Genomic DNA, 19,652 nt, shown 5'->3' on the forward strand with positions numbered 1-19,652 from the left:
TCCATGTAGTAAATGTTAAGTTGTGTGAAGCTACCCTAAAACTTTCTGTGTTTAAACAAACCCCGTCTATATTCTTCCTATTAAGCAGCCTGGTGTCTTTTTGCTTAACAGGGGTTTCCATAACAACAACATCAAGGCTATTCCAGAGAAAGCATTTGCTGGGAATCCATTACTCCAGATTATGTAAGGAACAGGACTATTAAACCCAGGGTTACTGCATTACCCTCATCTCTCTCTCTCTCTCTCTCCCCCCCCCCACCCCCAAATGTCATAAGAGAGCTGGTCATAGGGTTGGATCCGGAGTAGCACTTATTGGCGATCCATTCATGCTGGAGGAAAGGGACGGGGAGGCAATCTTTACCCTTCCTTCTTCCCCCTGCAGCCCCCTGAACCTCCTCAAAAGCAGTTCTGGAGGAGCAGAAGGCCTTCCAGAGCAACATGAGAGGTGACAGAGGGGGCTCCAGGTTGAGGGGTAAATCAGCAAAGATTGTATCTGAAGCCTTCCTCTAGCAGGAAGTTTTCACTGGAACCTGGTGCATTTAACCTGTTTATTTATTGAAGGCAGACTAAGGAAAGAACACCAAAGTGAGTTGGAAAGTTTTTGCTTGGGTTTCCTTTACCTCTTTCTAAACTCAAATAATCTACTGTATTCCATTCAGGGAAAGAAAATAATGGGCAGATAATTGGTTTTGGTATTGTCCTTATCCAAATTAGTGCAAGGTAATGGTCTCCTTTGAGCCACAGGAAGATGTGAAGGTTTAAATGGGGTGCAGAGGGAACTCTGAAGATGCTTTTTCAGGCAGTTTTCCACTTTCCTTTATGATAGCAATTTTTAGAGTGATACTGTAGCAGCCAAAGTCGTGATTAGCTAGTATCTGATATTGTTTGGGAGCTATGCACAGGCTGTGTCACAGCTTCATTGTTGTAGAAATTTGGCCAGGCAAAGGGTATACTTGGCTCAGCCAGGATGACATTTCCTTGTCTTTCCCCATGGCCGTAAGAGACAGTGACTGGATTTGCATGATCACTGTGGCCCACCGTGGCTTATTTAAGTAATGGTGGGTTGCATTGTAGCGCGGTGCATGCCGGCCCCCCTTTTGAATATTCAAACCATGGCAGGTGGTCACTGTGGCTTATCGTGTTGTGCAACCTGGTGAGGGTGGCCTATGTGAGGGTTAAACAACCCTCGCATAATCCCAAAATAGCCCGTGGACCATGACAATCATGCTAACCAGCCCAGGGATGCAACAACTTGTGCTTGCCTTCACCCTGTTCTCCCATGTGTAATAGATTTCTACATGCCACATGCTACATCCCTTCTGATTCTAGCTGAATCTCCCTCAGCAGTATTCACACTGGCAGTAGAGAATGGCTAAACCAGGGGTAGGCAACTGGGTGCCTTCCAGATGTTTGGAACTACAACTCTCGTAATTCCTGACCATTGGTCAGGCTAGCTGGGGTGTATGGGAGTTGTCATCCAAAGTATCTGGTGGGCTTTTGGTTGCCTACCTCTGGGCTAAGCCTTTTAAGCCTCCTTGTGAATAATGGCATTAACTGTATCTTCTTCTCTCTCACAGGACCTTGACCCAGGCTGGGATCCATTTGCTTCCTGAGGGAATGTGCCAGCAGCTGCCCAGCTTGCGCATCCTGTGAGTTATAAACACACTTTCCATTCTTATTAAGGCTCTTGAGAGGTGTCTTTACTGCCAACACACCAGTCATAGATCTCTGTTGCTGAACAGTCAGGCACAAAAGTGCACTGTGCAGCCACAACATGTTTTCCACTCTGCTGCTTTCTCCATTCCAGGGAACCGACAATAAAGGGATACCTGTGATCACCTTGGCATTGCTCCTCAGATGATTTCCATCAACGATCATATAGCTTACCACTCTGGTCCTTGAATACAACTCACACAAGTATCAGGGCATGTTAGTTTGAGAGCTGATCATGCTGATAAGCTGCAGAGGATGGGGAAAGCAGGATGGGGAGAGATCACCCAAGATTAAAACCAAAGTGTACTTGTGGTGGTGCAAGTTGAAGAAAATGCTGGAGTGGAAAATCACTGACTCTGGAATGATATCTACAGCTCTTTCATACCCCCCAGCTCATGAACCAAACTGTTTTAAGTGTTACAAGGGCATCATACTTACCTTAGACTCAGAAACTTATTTTACGGCAGTCTTCATGTGGTGGACAATTGTGTATGTCAGGTCCTAGAAAAACACGAAGTAGTAGTCAGTTATAGCTCTGGGTTTGATTGTTTGTTGAACTGGATACCATGGAAAGATGCAGAAAGAAGCAGAGTGAGTAGGGGAGGGGTTAAGTAATTTCAGATTTCCCAATAATATTGGGAAACAAGGCACAGAAGTAAATGAACAGACTGGTGCCAAGCATCAGGTGGGTGCCACATGGATGTTACCTGTCTCGGGGGTTTCCTGCTTCCCCAGCTGCATAGCCTGAAGTCACCCACTCCTTTCCTCTTCCCCAGACACATTCCAAGAGGGCCTTCAAGAAGGCTGGCTTTGTTCTCACCTTTGTCATTTTCCTCACAGTGAGCTCTCGCACAATCAAATTGAGGAGCTGCCCAGTTTCCATTACTGCCAGAGGCTGGAAGAAATGTGAGTAACTTGTTTTGGGGCAAGCTGAGGTGGAATCCCCAAATATGAGCAGGTGCCCAGTGGCAATGGGTGAACAACTGAGAGGTGGATCCTGGAGCATAGGCATCTAGTTGGGACTTTTCCGGGGATTTACTGTCTCTAGGTTGGAAAAAAATGTATCACTTTTTCCTGGCTCGTACCCAGTATAGAACTTTTTGCATGAATGTTTGGAGGCACCTGGTTCACGGAATGCTGGGAGCATCGTACATATTTCTTGAGGGGCTTCAGGTTGAGAAGGTATTTATCTCCCCAATGTTTCCCTTCTTGTCCCCTCACCCATGGGTGGGAATGTCAGCTGGTGACATTGAGCCCTCCAGGCTCCATAGTGGGAGCAGATGCTGAAGAGGCCTGGGAAATGTTGGTATAAACAAATCTTGGCGCTGTAACCCCACCGCCCGCACCGCCAACAAGCACGCTTTTGATTTGAATGGAGCACTGTCCAAGGCCCGAGCCAGCATGCAGAGAAAGGGGTGGGTGTGCTTGGGTTGTTTTGTTTCTTCATCCACTTTCCCCTTGAAATGTGAACCCCTTTGCAATCCTTAATGGAAGTAACCTTCATGGCAGCACTGCTTTCTTCCGTTGCCAATGAGGATGAAGAACTCTGCAAAGCAAGTTTCCCTCTCCCATTGCAGCCTCTCTGTCTTTGCAGTGGCCTTCAGCACAACTGCATCCACGAAATTGGAGCAGACACCTTCAGGCAGCTCATGGCCTTGCGCTCCATGTAAGTACAGCTTGTGGGGAACTATCAGAGGTTTCCATTATAGTGAAAGAGAAGAGAGTAAGGAGATTGTGAGTAGTATAATGCAGTGTGCTCCGGGCATGATTACAGACCCCAGCCACACAAAGACCCCTTCAAAACAAATTGTCCATACTCGTGCATGGATACACAACAGCTCATTCTTATTATGACATCTGCTTTGCCCCCCAAATGAACAGCAAGGGGCACAGAGTAAAAGTACCAGATGTAGATGAACTTAAAATATGAACACATACTTTATATGTAAAGTACACATATTATATACCTCACACAGACAGAAGGCTTGTGATGTACTATTTCCCTCTGTTACGAACATATCAAGAACAGAAACTGATTTGTACTCCTAAATATTTTAAACTTTTGAACTGAAAAGCAAAGCATAAATGTTTTAATAAACAAACAAATTAAAGTTCATCACTCATCTTTCCTGCTAGTCTTCTAACAGCTCCATCTGTCCCTCCAAACCTACCCAGTCTACTGAAAGTGGGCAAGACAGCAATTATGACAGCCATTGTATGGAGCAGCCTTCTTCAACCTGGTTCCTTCCAGATCCCCCCATGGCTGGGGGATGCTGGGAGTTGTCGCCCAACACATCTGGAGGGCACCAAGTTGGGGAAGGCTGGTATGGAGCACCTGAGATGAATAAAATGGGACTTCCTGTGAAATGGAAATTACCCAGATTTTCATGGGGATGCACTCAAGAATACTAGGGGATTCACCCTGCCTTACAACTGGATTGAGATTTTGAGACATTGGCTATAAGGGACAGCTGTGCTGGACACGCAGGCAACATGTCCAGCAGCTGTAGCCTTAGCATTTATAGACTTAGCAGCATATTCCATGCCCATTACTGTATGTGCTTTTGCCTTGCAGAGACCTGAGTTGGAATTACATCCAGTCTATCCACTCTGAGGCCTTTGTGACCCTCCACTCTCTCATCAAGCTGTAAGTTGCACTGATGACATAAGACAGATATATGCCTTATGTGGAAAATTAATCCTGACTACCTTAAACTGAGGTGCTCAAAAAGAAATTGCTGATCTCCTTTTAGATGACTAGGTATGATTTTCACTTGACCCAAACCTGGTGGTATAATAGAGGGGGAACACAGCAAAGTGTAACTCCCAGACTTTTTTTTAGACAAGGAGTTATCAGTGATGTTATCTGCTGGTTAATTTATGGAACTTTCTTGCTCTGGCAAGTGAATGAGATGATAATGAGGCTTTTACTATTGTTTATGACAGATTAGTATAAAGGAAGTCAGAGAATGAGGAAAGTAATTAAGCAGCAGCAGATACTTCATTCCTTTTCTTTGGTGGAGTTCCTACTTCATGCTAGCAGTTTACATGGTAACACTTAATTGCAAGATTGTTTGTATTTCAAAATAAAAGCAAAAGATTGTGTTTCAGCTGGCTGAAGATATTTTACTAAAGCAAAATTGTATTTTACAAATTGAACTATGCAGCCAGAAGTAACCACCACTGAGTTCAACGAAGCTTACTCCCACGTAACTGTGCACCATATTGCAGATATGCCCCATCAACCTGTGAGACTTTATTACTGGTTTGTTTTTGTTTGTTTGGGATGTCAGTATTTTGTTGATGGAGTTTTTAACAAGAGTATTAGCTCCTTTGACTGTAGATAATAGAAAAGCAGAATATATCTATCTCCTGGGGATGTGACTATGGATTCTCCTTGCAGGTATGGCTATGGGGGCTGTCATGATAAGGTCTTGTACTTCAAAACATACCACTGCACCACCTCCAAAACCTGATCGTTCAATCACTTTCAAGCAGGCAGGTCACTAAACCAAGGGTGGGCAACTTCGGGGGATCTGGGGCCACTTTGCCCCCCACCCCTGGAGCCCCTGTGGGCCATACTCCATAGGGGACCGGAAAAAATCAGTGGTTCAAAATGATCTTGTTCTGGAGCTAGATTTGACCCTTTATAGAACCCTAAAAGGATCACATTTAGCTTCAGAACAAGCTCAATTTGACCTTTTTAGTGCTTTGTAGCCCTAAAGCCACTTTTTTTTCTTAATGCCTTTTTCCCCACTGCCACCAAATCCAGTGGTACAGTGGGGGCAACGGGAGCCACATGAAGCCCATGGGCGGCGTGTGGCCCACCCTTGCTCTAAACCAAAGGAATAACAGCGATAACATTATCATATATTCAACACCAGGTGAGCAAAAGTACCTGGTTTTACCAAAGAGGAGTCATTCTGGGATTGACAAGAAGCCTTAGCATCTCTTGTAAGCTTCTAGTATAAAGGGCTTTCCTAACTCAGCTGTTCTTCCTTTAAACTTAGTGGTTAGCACAGTAATGTAAGGGGAAATGTTAAGTGTTAGTGGGGTTATAGGACAGACTTTGACTGAAATAATCCAGGCAGAATGTCCAGCTAGTTAATGAAAACAAGTTATTTAGTTTAAAGGAAATGCAGCTGGACATAGAACAGACAGAAAGAAGAAAACTGCATTGCTAGCTAATCCTCTTAAACATGGTAGGTTAAGAGTACAGGGTGCAAATCCTAGTTCCCTAGTTTCTAGCCATCATGGTCATTTGTCCAAAGTAGACCTAAGCCGCCTTCTCAGAAATAGCAAGCTACCGAAGTCCATTTTTTAAGAGTCCAAGTATGGACCCTTGGACACTGCATGGGAAGAAGGAAGCAGGAAAAGAGTACTCAACTTAAGAGTCCCCAGAGGGCACTTTGGGGGAATTTAGGTATGCTCTCAATGGTTACACATATGTTCAAGATAAGTCCCACCATTAACGCAAGTAGAAATGTAACATTCTCTAACAGACCAACTGCTGTGTAGGGAGGTGGAGAGAGAGCTGGGCCAAGTGTAAATGCAGTGCATTGGCATAAGTAGTAGTAAAGGGTGCATCCCTTAGAAAAGCAGGGGATTTTCTCATGGGATGTGCCAACTCCTGAAAGTCTGTTGTGTAGAGAATACACAACCTATGCTGGGCCCACAAACACTGCAGTTGGCAAGATGGGGGTCCAGCGTAGACTGAAGCCCCTTGGGCAGGTGGACTGCCAGGATAAAATGGGCTGCATGGGCATATCTGATCACTGTGCTGATCTGCAGTACACATCCAGCAACAACAGTGCATTGCAATACTGAAAGGGACTGTGGGACTGAAAGGAGCTGTTTATACGCCCTAGGCTATTCATATTGCATTTTGAGAGAATGTTTACTTTGGAGAAGAATAAAAATGATGTGTCTTTTGGTGGACCAGCGGACAGAGCAACTATAGCAAGCAGCAAGAGGCTACACACAATGAATCTTCTTGGCCTCTCTTGCCTTTGTGAAATCCAGCCTGTACTTGGCATTCTTTTGGTAATCACCAGAAGAGTAGTTTCCCCTTAATAGAACTTCAACGCATAGACCAAAATGATACTTGTCAGGTAGTCAGGAAAGAATATCACCTGTAAATGTTAGATATTTTATTGCAGGTTTATCCTGCCCTTCTTCTCAAGGAGCTCAGGGTAGCAGACAAGATTATCCCCTCAGTGAGGTAGCTTAGGCTGAAAAAGAATGTCTATGCTGTGCTCACCCAATAAGCTTCATAGGTAAGCATGGATTTTTAAACCTGGATCTCCTTAGTCCTAGTCCTACATTATGCTGACACCTGTCCCATACTATACAGCCAGCAGGTTCAATTTATTATGATTGGGGCACCTTTGCTGTGAGGCCCTTTCTTTGCTTCTCCTTTCTGCTGGTGGCATATTGTAGTCTGCAACATGTAAATGTAATGAAAGCCAGTGTGACCCAGAGGATAACTTGTCAACCCTGGACTTGAGGAAGCTGGGTTCAGTTCCTTCTCTCTCAGCTCTGGACAGGCTGTTATTGAACACTTCACAATCTCTCAGCCTCAAATTTCCATGTGTAAGAAAGGAACATTAAGTATGTACCTCACAGTGTGATGATGAGAGTGAATGACATAAGAATTGTGAGGTACTGTTATACTATGGGGCTTCTATTTCAAGCATGCTTCCTAGGGAGCAAATCCCATTGAGCACAAGCTATATTCAGAGGTTATTAATCTGGGTAGACTCTACAGACAAGGGGGGGGGAGTGCGGATGAGTGTGCTAGCTCGGGTCTTGATCAGAATGAGGCAGCAGAGTCCTCTGGTGGTAGAATAGACTGTACCACTTTAAACTGCACTGGAGGGGCAGGGAGAGATCACATTCTTTGAATACTCCCCTATGGAAATATTTTTAAAACCTCCCTGTAAGTAGAAAACTAGCGCAGCAGGGAGTGGGCTGAACTACAACCTTTCTTCCTGTTGTTGTTTTTTATTTGTAGGGACTTTTTTAACATGTAGGAACAGTTTAAAAAAAAAGGCACCTCCAACCAGAGTGTGAAGTAGCGCAGCCCATTCTGCTATTGCCACTTCACTGCATGTGTGAATGAGGTGATAGTGTTGGGACCTGCAGTCCATGCGTGTCAAATTTTACCTCAACCACAAGCTCATTAGATAGCTTTTTAGCCACATCCCTCTTCTGGGGATAATAATGCAGGCTTATTTTATAGGTTTGTTGTAAAGATAAAGTATATGAAGTGTTTTGAACACTTTAAAGCATTATATATTTGCTATCTTAGAACAGTCATATTCAATTCAAATACATTTCCCAAAAAGCAGGCTATTTAATTTGAGTTACATGGTAATGTAAGCACAAGTCTTCCTGTTTCTATGAATAGTTGATGCCTTAAAGATGTGTATTATCTGTCAGTAGTTGCCATTTTTGCCATAGAGAAACACAATATTTATGCTTGCTTCTTGGGGCTGTTGCCTCTCCTACAGAAGAAGTTGTATTTCCGTGTAATGCAGGTCGGTGTATGGCATCTTTGGGCAGTATCAAATGTTAGCCCTACTTAGAGTACACACATTGAAATGAATGGGACTACTCTAAGTAGGACTAACATTGGATACTACCATTTGTGGAGATGTTCACTGTATCTTTTTTTCAAGGAGCCAAAGTTCTGCCATTTCTTAGGGTGCTTCCAAACGGAGGTCTCGTACTGCTACCAGTGGAAAAGCATTGTGCAGATATTTCGTCTCCTCTTTCTTAATAGATTATTTGCAGTAAAACAGAAGAAGGGGTGGGGAAATATAGGGGGTTTACAAGTTGAAGGCAGTGTTGTCTGGAACCCCCTGTAAAATTCCATGAATAAGGCAGGGCAGTGGTACAATAAAAGCTTTGTCTGGAAGCACCTTTCACATCTTAACTTGAGCAGAGGTGGGAAAGAAGCATCTTATATTGTACTTTATTTCTTTATTAATTTATAACAATATCCCATCAACTCATCTTTAGTAGCTTACAAAAATATGATTACAATACAAAAGAAATGATATAATTATTAAAATACAAAAGAAACAATATAATTATTAAATAATTAGAACAGTAATCATATAAATGAAAAATCTTGTGAGAAGCCGATTTCCTGAGCCCACTCTATCAATCTCCAGTCTATTGCAGTGCCTCTGCCTTTTACTCCAATAGGGATTTGACGGACAATCAGCTGGTGACACTGCCGTTGTCTGGTCTGGGTGGACTGACTCATCTGAAGCTGAAAGGCAACCCTGCGCTGTCTGAATCCTTCACTAAAGAAAGCTTTCCCAAGATGAGGTGAACTTTGTTTCCGATTTCTGGCTTCACAAGCCGCCCCCCCCGCCCCGACTTTATTTGTTTGCTTTGATCTGCCTTCTGCTGTCCATGTTTACCAGACATTTCCATGTAATTCTGTTAGGCCAGAGGTTTGAACAAGCATGACTTCCTGCTCACACTCTGAATCCATCACTGCCTTGAGAAATCGATGAGCCACTGAATGTCTTGTCGCTGGCATCATCCAAACTCACACACGAGGCAGAGGCCCTGGAAGCAGGAGGCTCACGCCTGGGGCTCAGCAGAGCGGAAAACCTTTGCAAAAGCCAACCTCAGCTAATGACATCCAGCCTTCCTACAGTAAATGCTATTTGTGTGGCCATGTCTTGTCTGTTGCGGATTAATGAGCTGCCTGAAGGGGTTAGAGTAAACAGCTAAGACAGTGCTCTGTAAGGCTTAGAACACAATGGCAGAAGTGCCAGCAACATGTAGGATTTATGTAAGTGGGGAGTCCTTAGCACACGCCCACACACCCCATTCAGGGCCTTTGCAACTTATTGATTGCCCACTGCATTATCAGTGGGTGCCCAATGTAGAAGACAATACTGCCTTTTAATTTCCATCCTGTGCTGGCTATCCGTTAAATGAAACCATAGAAATATGGGCTTTGGTCCCCCACACCATGCTCAAAACTGGAGGATGAGCTCCTGTACCTTCCATAGTTGTGTGAAAGAAGGAATGTCAGCCGTTGCCGTTTTTCTTGAGCCTGCATTGAAAGCTCCATGTGCAAAAATTCCTTCTTCCACACAGCTGTTAAAGGGAGGGAAGCTTTGCTCCCCTTTACATCTCTCCACCCTTCCATTTAACCTTGTTCTTTCCCATGCTCAATATGCAGGAGGCTTCCTTTGTTGCACCATGAGTTTCTGCAACCCCATGTGCAGGATGACGGGGAACCAAGTAACTAGTAGCCCTGTATTCTCTTCCCCAGGGTCCTGGAGGTGCCCTATGCTTACCAGTGCTGTGCCTATGGAGCGTGTGGCAACTTCTTCAAAGTGTCCAGTCAGTGGGACTCTGAGGATATGAGCCCTGAGGATGAGGATGGCCACAAGAGGACCTTGGGACTGTTTCCAGGCCATACTGATAATCCCTGTAAGACCAAGTTCTGGTTTAGGTTGTTTCTACCTTTTGGTTGCAACCTGAGTCGGTTAATGCAGATGTTAAGCTAGTAAGTAAGGTGCAGGAATGTTACTAAAAGGGAAAGCCAACCCAGGCCTTTGGTGTTTTGGAGCAAACTGTGATCACCCCAGCTGTGCACGTTGATTGTTATCCTAATATTTGTGACTAGCCTGAACCTTTCACTGCAGCTTCTCCACTGCTAGGAACTAGAAGGGAAGGTTGAGGGGTACGTTGGAAAAGATTCTATACAGCAGGGGTCAAACTTAATCCATGTGGCTGTTACATTGAGGGGGCCTGCTGCTCACTTGGGCAAACCTTTCTGTGGCAGAAGGATTTCTGTGCGACTGCGAGTCACATGCAAAAAACATTGGTGGAAGTACATGGATTCCCAGACCACAGCTTGGATTGTTTGTTTGCTGCATGACATGATTGTATAAACACATGGCCCACACACACTGACAAGACCGAGAGACTTTAGTTGAAATGAGAAATGCGTTTGACACAGACGACCATGGGGAGAGGGGATTAGCCATCTCCTGATCCTTCCGAGACAGCCTCCTGGCCTATGTTACATCAGCCGAGTGTGCGAAGCTGTTGCTGGAAAAAGCAAGGATAACCTTCTCCCATTTCGTGAGGCAGAGCTCTGAGCTACAGGGGTCAGACCACCACCTGCAGCCTGGAATTACCATCAAAATCTGGTTGATGCTACTTAAAAAAAAATCATATTTAATTATAAGTTTTATGTTCATTAAGAAGTGGTGCCAGCAGCTTTTCCTCTCTCCCACCCCCATAACACTTTTTTTTACACTTTGGAAAGAGAAGCATTATTTTTTGTGGGAATTCTGATTTATTCATTTTTTTTCCTTTCAGAAAATGTATTTTTCATTGAAGGTCTGTTTTCCGTTGGGGAGTATTTTACAGTCCACAGAGGTTCTCTATATCAGGATTGCCTGCCACCCCTGCTGCCTTCTCTTTCAAGTACAAAGAACAGTTGCACTTGCAGAGAGCTACCCCACAAGCTATCTATAATTTTGAACATCCCGGAATAGGAACAAATTTCCACTCTTCTGGAAGAAATGTGCCACCCTAATGTCAATTTCTAGGCCTACTATACTACTAGTGAAACATGCGATATAATCATATTTTTAACCTTCTTCACAATCCAGCTGTGGCAACTACCAAAGTATGTATAGAATAGCAGCTTGGTTGGTCACCTGTAATCTAACTCTTGTGAGTGAGCAGAGTCTTGCCAGTGATGGAGTGGGCTGGTTTGCTCACTTCTCTTCCTGGAAAAGCTTTGCATCAGTCACAGTCAGGAGTAGAGAATAGAGTGGATTCATGTCGCCACAGGGAATGGGCCCTACATACCTTTTATGCTATGCCATTGAGCCTTGCATCCAGCAGCACACAGAGTAGGGGGGTGTTTTTTTTGCTCGTGAGTTCAATGGAAGCTCTATGTGGTTCCCTTTGTACAACCAGGCTGTTTTGATGGCAGGATGTTTGTGGTAAAAAGAGTATGCACCTTTTCTAAGACTGCCCAAATCATGTTCTTGACACCTCCAGTAAAATAAACAGCAAAGACTCAGCCGTCTAGACTGCTGGGCAACAGGTCCTTCTCTTCCAGGTGCCAGCATATTCCTAGCCTAGCTGGGATGAACCTAGGCTCCCTACAGTGAGGAGGCATCAGTGATGTGCGCCACAGCTCATAGTCATTCAACTATAATTCCTTGGGGAAATATTCATCATAAATTCCATGCTGTGTAAGACTCCTATTTAAAGCAGAAAACAAGCTTTATTGAAGAGAGAAACACGTAACAGTAGGGCTTTAATAGTTTTTCCTGACAAAGGCTCTGTGTCTTTAAGAGCTGCATGACAGACAGAAAATCTACAAGAGCAGCTTTCCCCCAATTACTTCATTCCATGATGGGAAAAGCTGCATCTGTTGAATTTCTGTATCTGTGAAATACACAGTGCCTCTGTCGGGGGGGAAAGGGCAACCTTACTTATCAGGAAGTTTCTCTTGCTTTTGCACTCTTCTCCACTAGTCAGTGCATCAGTGCTACCCATTAAAACCCCTGTAAGCTATCTCAGGAAAGCTTTCCAGCGGTGGTGCACTAATAATATAGATCTGCTCAGTGCCCATATCTAAAGGCCTGGAGAGTGTAAAGAAACAAATTAAGTTATGCACACGAGGCAAGCTGGAAACAGAGTTTACCCCTGCCCCTCCCAACCCAAGAGAGCAGCCTCTATATCAGCTTTCCCCAACCTGGTGCTGTCTACGTGTTTTGGACTACAACACTCATAATCTCTGACCATTGGCCATGCTGGTTGGGACTGATAGGGGTTGTAGTACAAAACATCTGGAGAGCACCACATTGTGGAAGGCTGCTCTACAGGTTTATCAAGGAAATCAACCCTGAGTGCTCATTGGAAGGACAGATACTGAAGCTGAAGCTCCAATATTTTGGCCACCTAATGCGACGAGAAAACTCTCTGGAAAAGACCCTGATGCTGGGAAAGACTGAAGGCAAAAGGAGAAGGGGACGACAGAGGATGAGATGGCTAGATAGCATCACCGATGCAATGAATATGAACTTAAGCACACTCCGGGAGAGAGTGCAGGACAGGAAGGCCTGGCGTGCTATGGTCCATGGGGTCACGAAGAGTCGGACACGACTGAACAACAACAACAGAAATATTGCTTCAGATTAGATGCAGCCCCATATTATCATGGGAATAGTTAACCAGAGTAATTTGGGGGAGTCTGAAAGTACTTTTCCCTCTCCCTCAGCCCTGGATTGTTGTAACCATGTACATCTCAGGTGTAAACGATAAGCTGATGTGTGCCATAAGAAAATTAGACACTTGGTAAAAACACTGAACCATCAGTTGGGGGTAAGTGGCACAAACTGCAAACTCTCACATTTAATCTGTGGAAAGTGTCCTTGAATGCTCAACAGAGTAAAGTTATTTTTATGGATTCTAAAATCATGAGACAGTCCTACCCTTCAAAATGATAGGATTAGAGTTTTGGTTTTGTTGGGGATGGGCTTTTTTACGTCTTTGTTTTACAAATGTGTGAGACAGACAGACACACACACTTGTGTGTGTGTGTGTGTGTGTGTGTGATACTTCCCCTTGAATTTCTCAGCATGTAAGTCATACCCCTATTTCCAAAGTTTGCTCCTTCTGTCATGAGATCCAAAAATATAGGAATGTATAACAAACATGGCATTCTTGCCATTTCAACAGCCATGATTTTAAGAAAATAAGCTACATGGCCAGTGGTGCAGCTAGAGCTGGACCATGGGGCCAAACTCCAGCACCCCCAGAGAACCCCACGTGACCATCCAGTGTATGGCAGGTGGGGAGGGAGGGAGGCAACAGCAGCAAGATGCCAACTTCTGGGCCAGAGAGGGCATGCCGGAGCCCACCAGGGTAGATGCTGCTGACCACAGTATTCTTTCTTCTTATTTTTAAAGGCATTTTATAGTCAGGGGGCAGCTGGGCATGTGTATGGTTACAGCTGCTCATTTTATAATGTTTACTTTTTAAAAATATATTATTTTTACCTACAACAAAATGATGCTTATTCTCAAATAAATGTGTTTAGCTTCAGGGAAGCAGAAGCCATCTCCATTTTATTCCTGTAGTCATGATGGTGCTATAATTTAACTGAGTTTAAAATGTGAAGCTACACATGCTCAGAGTTATTTTTAATCAGGGGTGGCAAACAGTTTTGTTGTTGTTGCTCTAACATATCAGGAATGTAGAAGCAGTTGCAAAGCAAGGAATGGGAGGGAGAAATGTTTATTGGACTGAAGTAATGCATATGTTGCAGTAATGCTGTCTAAAGGGGACCCCCATAAGACTATCAAGTCTACAAATACCTCGCTGCAAAACAAAGTTGAGCCTTCATGTGGCTGTGGTGTCTTCCTTTCTGTCTTAACTATCTAGATGACCTGGACATGGATGATTTCCAGTTGGAACTTGAGGATTCAAAGCTACACCCCAACATCCAGTGTACACCAAGCCCTGGTATGAAATAGTCTCAAAACACAGACCAACATAATTTATAAAAAGCCCCATTTCATTAAGCATGATGGTTGCCATACATGTTACTTATTTTTTTAAGCCCACAAAAACATGGACATAGAGTGTGATGGTCCCTGATGAGCATTAATACACCATTTGGTTCAGAACAGTGTTATTCTATGATTGTTGAATCTTCTTTACCCACTACCCATTCTGTACTTGCATAGTACAAACTGATCATCTGATTTAAAACAACAGTAGCATACATTTCTAGCTCTTAATGTCAAAATGAAGGTCAAGTTCAACAACTAAGTTCAGCATTGTAAATCACAGGAGTGGGTAGGAATGAGCAGGATTTTCAATAATTAGAGAGCACTCTTCCATGCCCTATTTGGATCTTCCTACAATTAGCGGAATCAGAATAAAACTCAAAATAAGTCCTTGTCCTTTGAATGTTCAGCTCCAAGACCCTGGTTGCAGCAACTGGTTTTAAAGCTGTTGAGCTACAAGTCTAAGACAATTGCATATTGCTCTGCCTTGTACAGCAAGCCTCCAGACTTCTAGACTTGCAACCATCAGGTACCTCAGCCTTCCCCTTACTGCCACCCTCCAGATATGTTGGACTGCAACTCCCATCATTCCCAGCCAGCATGGTCATGCTGGCTGGGAATGATGGAAGTCGCAGTCCAACACATCTGTAGGGCACCAGCATGGGGAGGCCTGGTGTACCTTGAACTCTTCTTTCTTATTCAGGACGCTTCGGCTGCTTCATTGTCTGCAAATGCAAGTGAAACAAAATGGTCAGGTTTTGACCTGATGAGGAGCTGCGTATTGTGTTTGCTGCAGTGTGCTCTCCATTCAGTTTGTGATCTGTCTCCTTCCTCCGCTTCCTTTTCAGGTCCTTTCAAGCCCTGTGATCACCTGTTTGAGAGCTGGGTCATCCGCCTGGGTGTCTGGCTGATCACGTTGGTCTCCATGCTGTGCAATGGGCTAGTCATGTCAGTTGTCTTTGCTTCGCCTGGCTATCTATCCCCTATCAAGTTTGTCATTGGTGCCATTGCTGGAGCCAACACGCTGACAGGCATGTACTGTGGCATTCTGGCCTTCGTGGATGCGGTCACCTTCGGACATTTTGCGAAATATGGGGCCCGGTGGGAGACAGGTGCAGGATGCCAAGTGACCGGGTTCCTGTCAGTGTTTGCTTCAGAGGTGTCCATTCTCCTCCTGACACTGGCTGCTGTGCAGTGCAGCCTTTCAGTGTCATGCATGCGGACATATGGGAAGGTACCATCCTTTGGCATGGTCAAGGCAGGTGCTCTGGGTTGCCTGGCCCTCTCTTCAGTGGCTGCAGCGCTGCCTCTCTTCTCTGTCGGGGAGTATGGGGCATCCCCTCTTTGCCTACCCTACCCACTCCCTGATGGGAAGGCTTCCATGCTGGGTTTCATGGTGGCCCTTGTGCTGATGAACACCCTCTGCTTTCTCATTATCACTGGGACATACATCCGCCTCTATTGCAACCTGCTGAAAGGCGAGTTTGACTCTGTCTGGGACTGTGCTATGATCAAGCATATTGCATGGCTCATTTTCACCAACTGCCTCCTCTACTGCCCAGTGGCCTTCCTGACCTTCTCTTCCATGCTCGGCCTCTTCCTCATCACCCCTGAAGTCATCAAGTCTGTGCTGTTGGTGGTGCTTCCCCTGCCTGCCTGCCTCAACCCCCTGCTCTACCTGCTCTTTAACCCCCATTTCAGAGATGACCTGCGGCTCCTGAGGCAGAAGAGCCAGGCCCGGGAAAGCTGCACCCAATCCTATGTGTCTGAAGACACAGAGAAGAGCTCATATGACTCTACCCAGGCCCTTGTTGCTTTCTCTGACATGGATCATATATTTGAGGCACCAGACATCTTTGGAGTGCCTCCTAGGTGCTCATCAGTTCTAGATGCCTACAGCTTCCCCTCAGTGACTCTCATCCCATGCCCGAAAAAGGCAGGTGCCAGAGGACATGACAGTGTCTTCTCCACCCACCTTTCCTACCTTGCTGATGATGAGCTGTTAATTGCATCGGAAAGTAGAGACCCAGCAAGGAGCAATCTCCATATTGCCTTGTTCCCCACACCACCTGCACCAGCCTTTACATCTCACTTATAAGCAGTCCTTCAGCCTCCCAGACCCAACACAAACTCCCTCAGTGAAGAACCTATGCAAGAGCCCACCTGTAGCCTTGAACAGCTTGGGACAATGGCTGTTCTGGGGGAAAGGGTGGCCCAGTTTATTGCTTCTTCTGGAAACAGGAACTGATGGCCTGCAAGATGCTGCCAACTCCATGTATCCCAGCTTGCTGGAGCGTTGTCTCCTCCTTTCCTGCCACAGCAGTGTGAGGTAGGGTGTCCCTCAGGAGAGGGAAAACTAGGGAAGCACTGAGTTCAAATCCTCTAATACAAGAAGGCAGGTTATTACCTAGAAAGACCAAAGTGCAACAAAACCAGAAGCTGCTGCCTAACCAACCATAACTCAGCTTCCCAGGATATTTTTGATGCTGCTGCCAATGAATTGTGTGGAACAGACAGCAGAAGGCAATGGAGTGGTATCCTCAGAGAACCTTCCCCTAGGTCCATGACAGATTAGGAATTATTCTGGATGACGAACAAGAGTCACACTATAGCACCATTGTGCCTACCAAAGAATAGATAAGCCCATCATCAGCTGAACATTTATGGCTCCACAGTGCCCTTTCCTCCTCACCCTCTGTAGTGAGACACACCATCAGTTCTGTCCTACAAGTGGAGAAGAGGAGCTGAAGGTAACAGACTGGCCTTCAATTTGGAATGCTTCAGTTTCATAGAGCCTGGTTTTCCAGCAACAATGTCTAAAATTTAGGTCCAAGAAATTAAAGCACTCAAAATGAAGGTCCGCTATTACAGTGTGGCTGTCTCTGTGAGTCCAAAGGCAGTGGCAAAGCCAGGATTAGAAGAATTCTCAAGGTTTCACCACTCTTAAGAGCCAGACCATACTACAGTTCTTTTGCTCACCATTTAGGATAGATTGCATCTACCTGGTCCCACTGGAGCCCATAAGTACAAAGTGTTAAAGCCTATGAGCCGAAAATAATTATAAGGAGCAACGTAAGGAGGATGGTGTGTTTCCATCTCTAATCTCATTTCCCTCATCTAAACTCTTATGAAGAGCAAATAATGTATAGGTACTTTCTTCTGCCCTGTAGCACCCTTTCCGTTTTTAGAGCTGCCGGTGTTATAGGATAGAAGGCTATGTACTGAGCACACCAAAAGGCTGAAGAGAAGAAATGCAAGGGACAGACATATGTGTTAATCATAAACCAGAGATCCCCAAGATGGTTCTTACGCACTAGTGAAAGTCCAATATAGGGCAATTGCAGCTAAAGCCAACCATCACATACACTGGGGCCCAACTGCACTGCTGTGATCTCCAAATAATGTAACTGCTAATCATTACGGCTCAACAATCATAGTTCAAGTCTAAAGACAACATTTTATTTTGGCAAATATTTTAGCTTCTGGAATTGAGCCTTTCCAACTATCTTTGTTGTTGTTCAGTCGTTCAGTCGTGTCCGACTCTTCGTGACCCCATGGACCATAGCACGCCAGGCCTTCCTGTCCTGCGCTCCCTCCCGGAGCGTGCTCAAGTTCATATTCATTGCATCAGTGATGCTATCTAGCCATCTCATCCTCTGCCGTCCCCTTCTCCTTTTGCCTTCAGTCTTTCCCAGCATCAGGGTCTTTTCCAGGGAGTTTTCTCTTCGCATTAGGTGGCCAAAATATTGGAGCTTCAGCTTCAGTATCTGTCCTTCCAATGAGCAGTCAGGGTTGATTTCCTTTAGGATGGACTGATTTGACCTCCTTGCAGTCCAGGGGACTCGTAAGAGTCTTCTCCAGCACCACAAACTATCTTTGTAGCTTACAGATAAAAGCTTTTATTCTTTTATCATGCAATCTGCCCAGATAACATTTTGTTATTTGGCAAACTAAAATATAATTAAAAAATTAAATAAAGAAATCATAAGAGCAAATTCACATCTGTTGCCCTCCCGCCTAAAGGAGCAGATGCTGCTCTCAGTAAGAGCTATAGTTCTGCTGACAGGCAAGAAAGAGCATCCCAGGGGCAATCTTGAGCTGGACCCCACAGCTGGAGCCACTGGGGAGTCAGTGTGTACAAGTAACATTGTGCTGCAGATTCGATGGATTCGTTTATAGAAAGAACGAGTTGCTTTAGAAAAAACAAGTGAAAGAATTTATGAAAACAACAAGTTCAGACTGCTGGAATAGCCCAACTTAATTTCCACACTTTGTTCTTTGCTGAAAAGGCATAGCTAACAACACCAATTAATAACTTGTCCAGTGGGTTAGGATTCAGAAACTCCTATCACAGAGGTTTTATTATTAGCATTTTAATACCCTGGAGGGCCTACTGCAGAGTCTAGACTACACAGGTAGTTCTGCTTTCAGGGAAGCTCTTAATAGAGTTAAGAGATAAACTTTAGAGACTGAAACACAGAAGAAGTGAGGAATGTTACAGACAGTTCAAGGTGCCTTTTCCTTCTATTCTGTTAATTTTGACAAAATAATAATTCTGGGTACAGTGGAGTTCTGATTAGATAGAATTCCAGAGCTCTTCAAATCATCATTTACTGCTTAGGCTTATGCGGATACATTTTATGAACAGAGGCTGGTTTATATGTCTTCGGAAGATTCATTTATGCTGTGGCAAAAAGAGTACAACTAGTATGGGAAGCCCTTGAATTCAGAGGGTCTCATCTGCAGTTATAAATTAGTGCGGTTCCTGACATTAGCCATTAATCAGTGTAGCTGTTAGATCGTTTCCCAGGTAGCAATTTGCCACACGGATAACTGTAATCCTTCTATAAAGAAGCTGGAAAAGAGCAGCCTGTGCACCAAATGACTAATTTAGATATTAAATTCAAAATCTTTATGTACACAAATGAAATAATGTATACGGCTTCCTTTCACTGCCCCAATGAAATTCTCCCAAAGGCTAAAGATGAAAGCAAGCTACCTGGTTATCCAGGAACCACGCAGCACAAGCCGAAGCACGTTTACCCAGAAGTGTGTCCCGTTGAGTTCAGGGAAAATTCCCTAATGTGTGTGTTTGGGATTGCAGTCTTAGGGATTTGGCCTGTCACATGTCGAGCACACTGTTTAAAACAAGAAATAGCACTGGGTTTCAGTGTGGCCTTCATCCTTTTTATATGGTTTCCAAGCATTCCTAAAAGACATAAACCCTACTTAAAATCCTGAAGGGCAGCTGGGTTAATCTGTAGCAATAAAAGTGCTGTGACGCCTTAGAGAAAAGGGTCACAATACAATACAGAGTTAAGGACACTTACGTTCCTGGATTTCAGTGGGCTTAAGCATGCTCAA

At 44.5% G+C, this 19,652-nt stretch overlaps 1 protein-coding gene across 1 annotated transcript in view; it reads left to right on the plus strand.

Moving 5' to 3' along the window:
* LGR6 (leucine rich repeat containing G protein-coupled receptor 6) overlaps nt 1–18,251 on the plus strand; it is a 207,511-nt gene extending 189,260 nt beyond the window's left edge. Inside the window, exons 8-16 of the mRNA XM_084853644.1 lie at nt 112–183; nt 1,578–1,649; nt 2,554–2,619; nt 3,308–3,379; nt 4,289–4,360; nt 8,926–9,051; nt 10,016–10,176; nt 14,161–14,241; nt 15,137–18,251. Coding sequence (XP_084709770.1) covers nt 112–183; nt 1,578–1,649; nt 2,554–2,619; nt 3,308–3,379; nt 4,289–4,360; nt 8,926–9,051; nt 10,016–10,176; nt 14,161–14,241; nt 15,137–16,386 — 1,972 coding nt within the window. The 3' untranslated portion in view covers nt 16,387–18,251. The remainder of the gene's footprint in view (nt 1–111; nt 184–1,577; nt 1,650–2,553; nt 2,620–3,307; nt 3,380–4,288; nt 4,361–8,925; nt 9,052–10,015; nt 10,177–14,160; nt 14,242–15,136) is intronic.
* Nucleotides 18,252–19,652: the final 1,401 nt, after the last annotated feature.

The sequence above is a fragment of the Heloderma suspectum genome, chromosome 4, assembly GCF_057233095.1.
Source record: "Heloderma suspectum isolate Gila_16-S chromosome 4, 16-S_ref, whole genome shotgun sequence".
NCBI classification, from domain to species: domain Eukaryota; kingdom Metazoa; phylum Chordata; class Lepidosauria; order Squamata; family Helodermatidae; genus Heloderma; species Heloderma suspectum.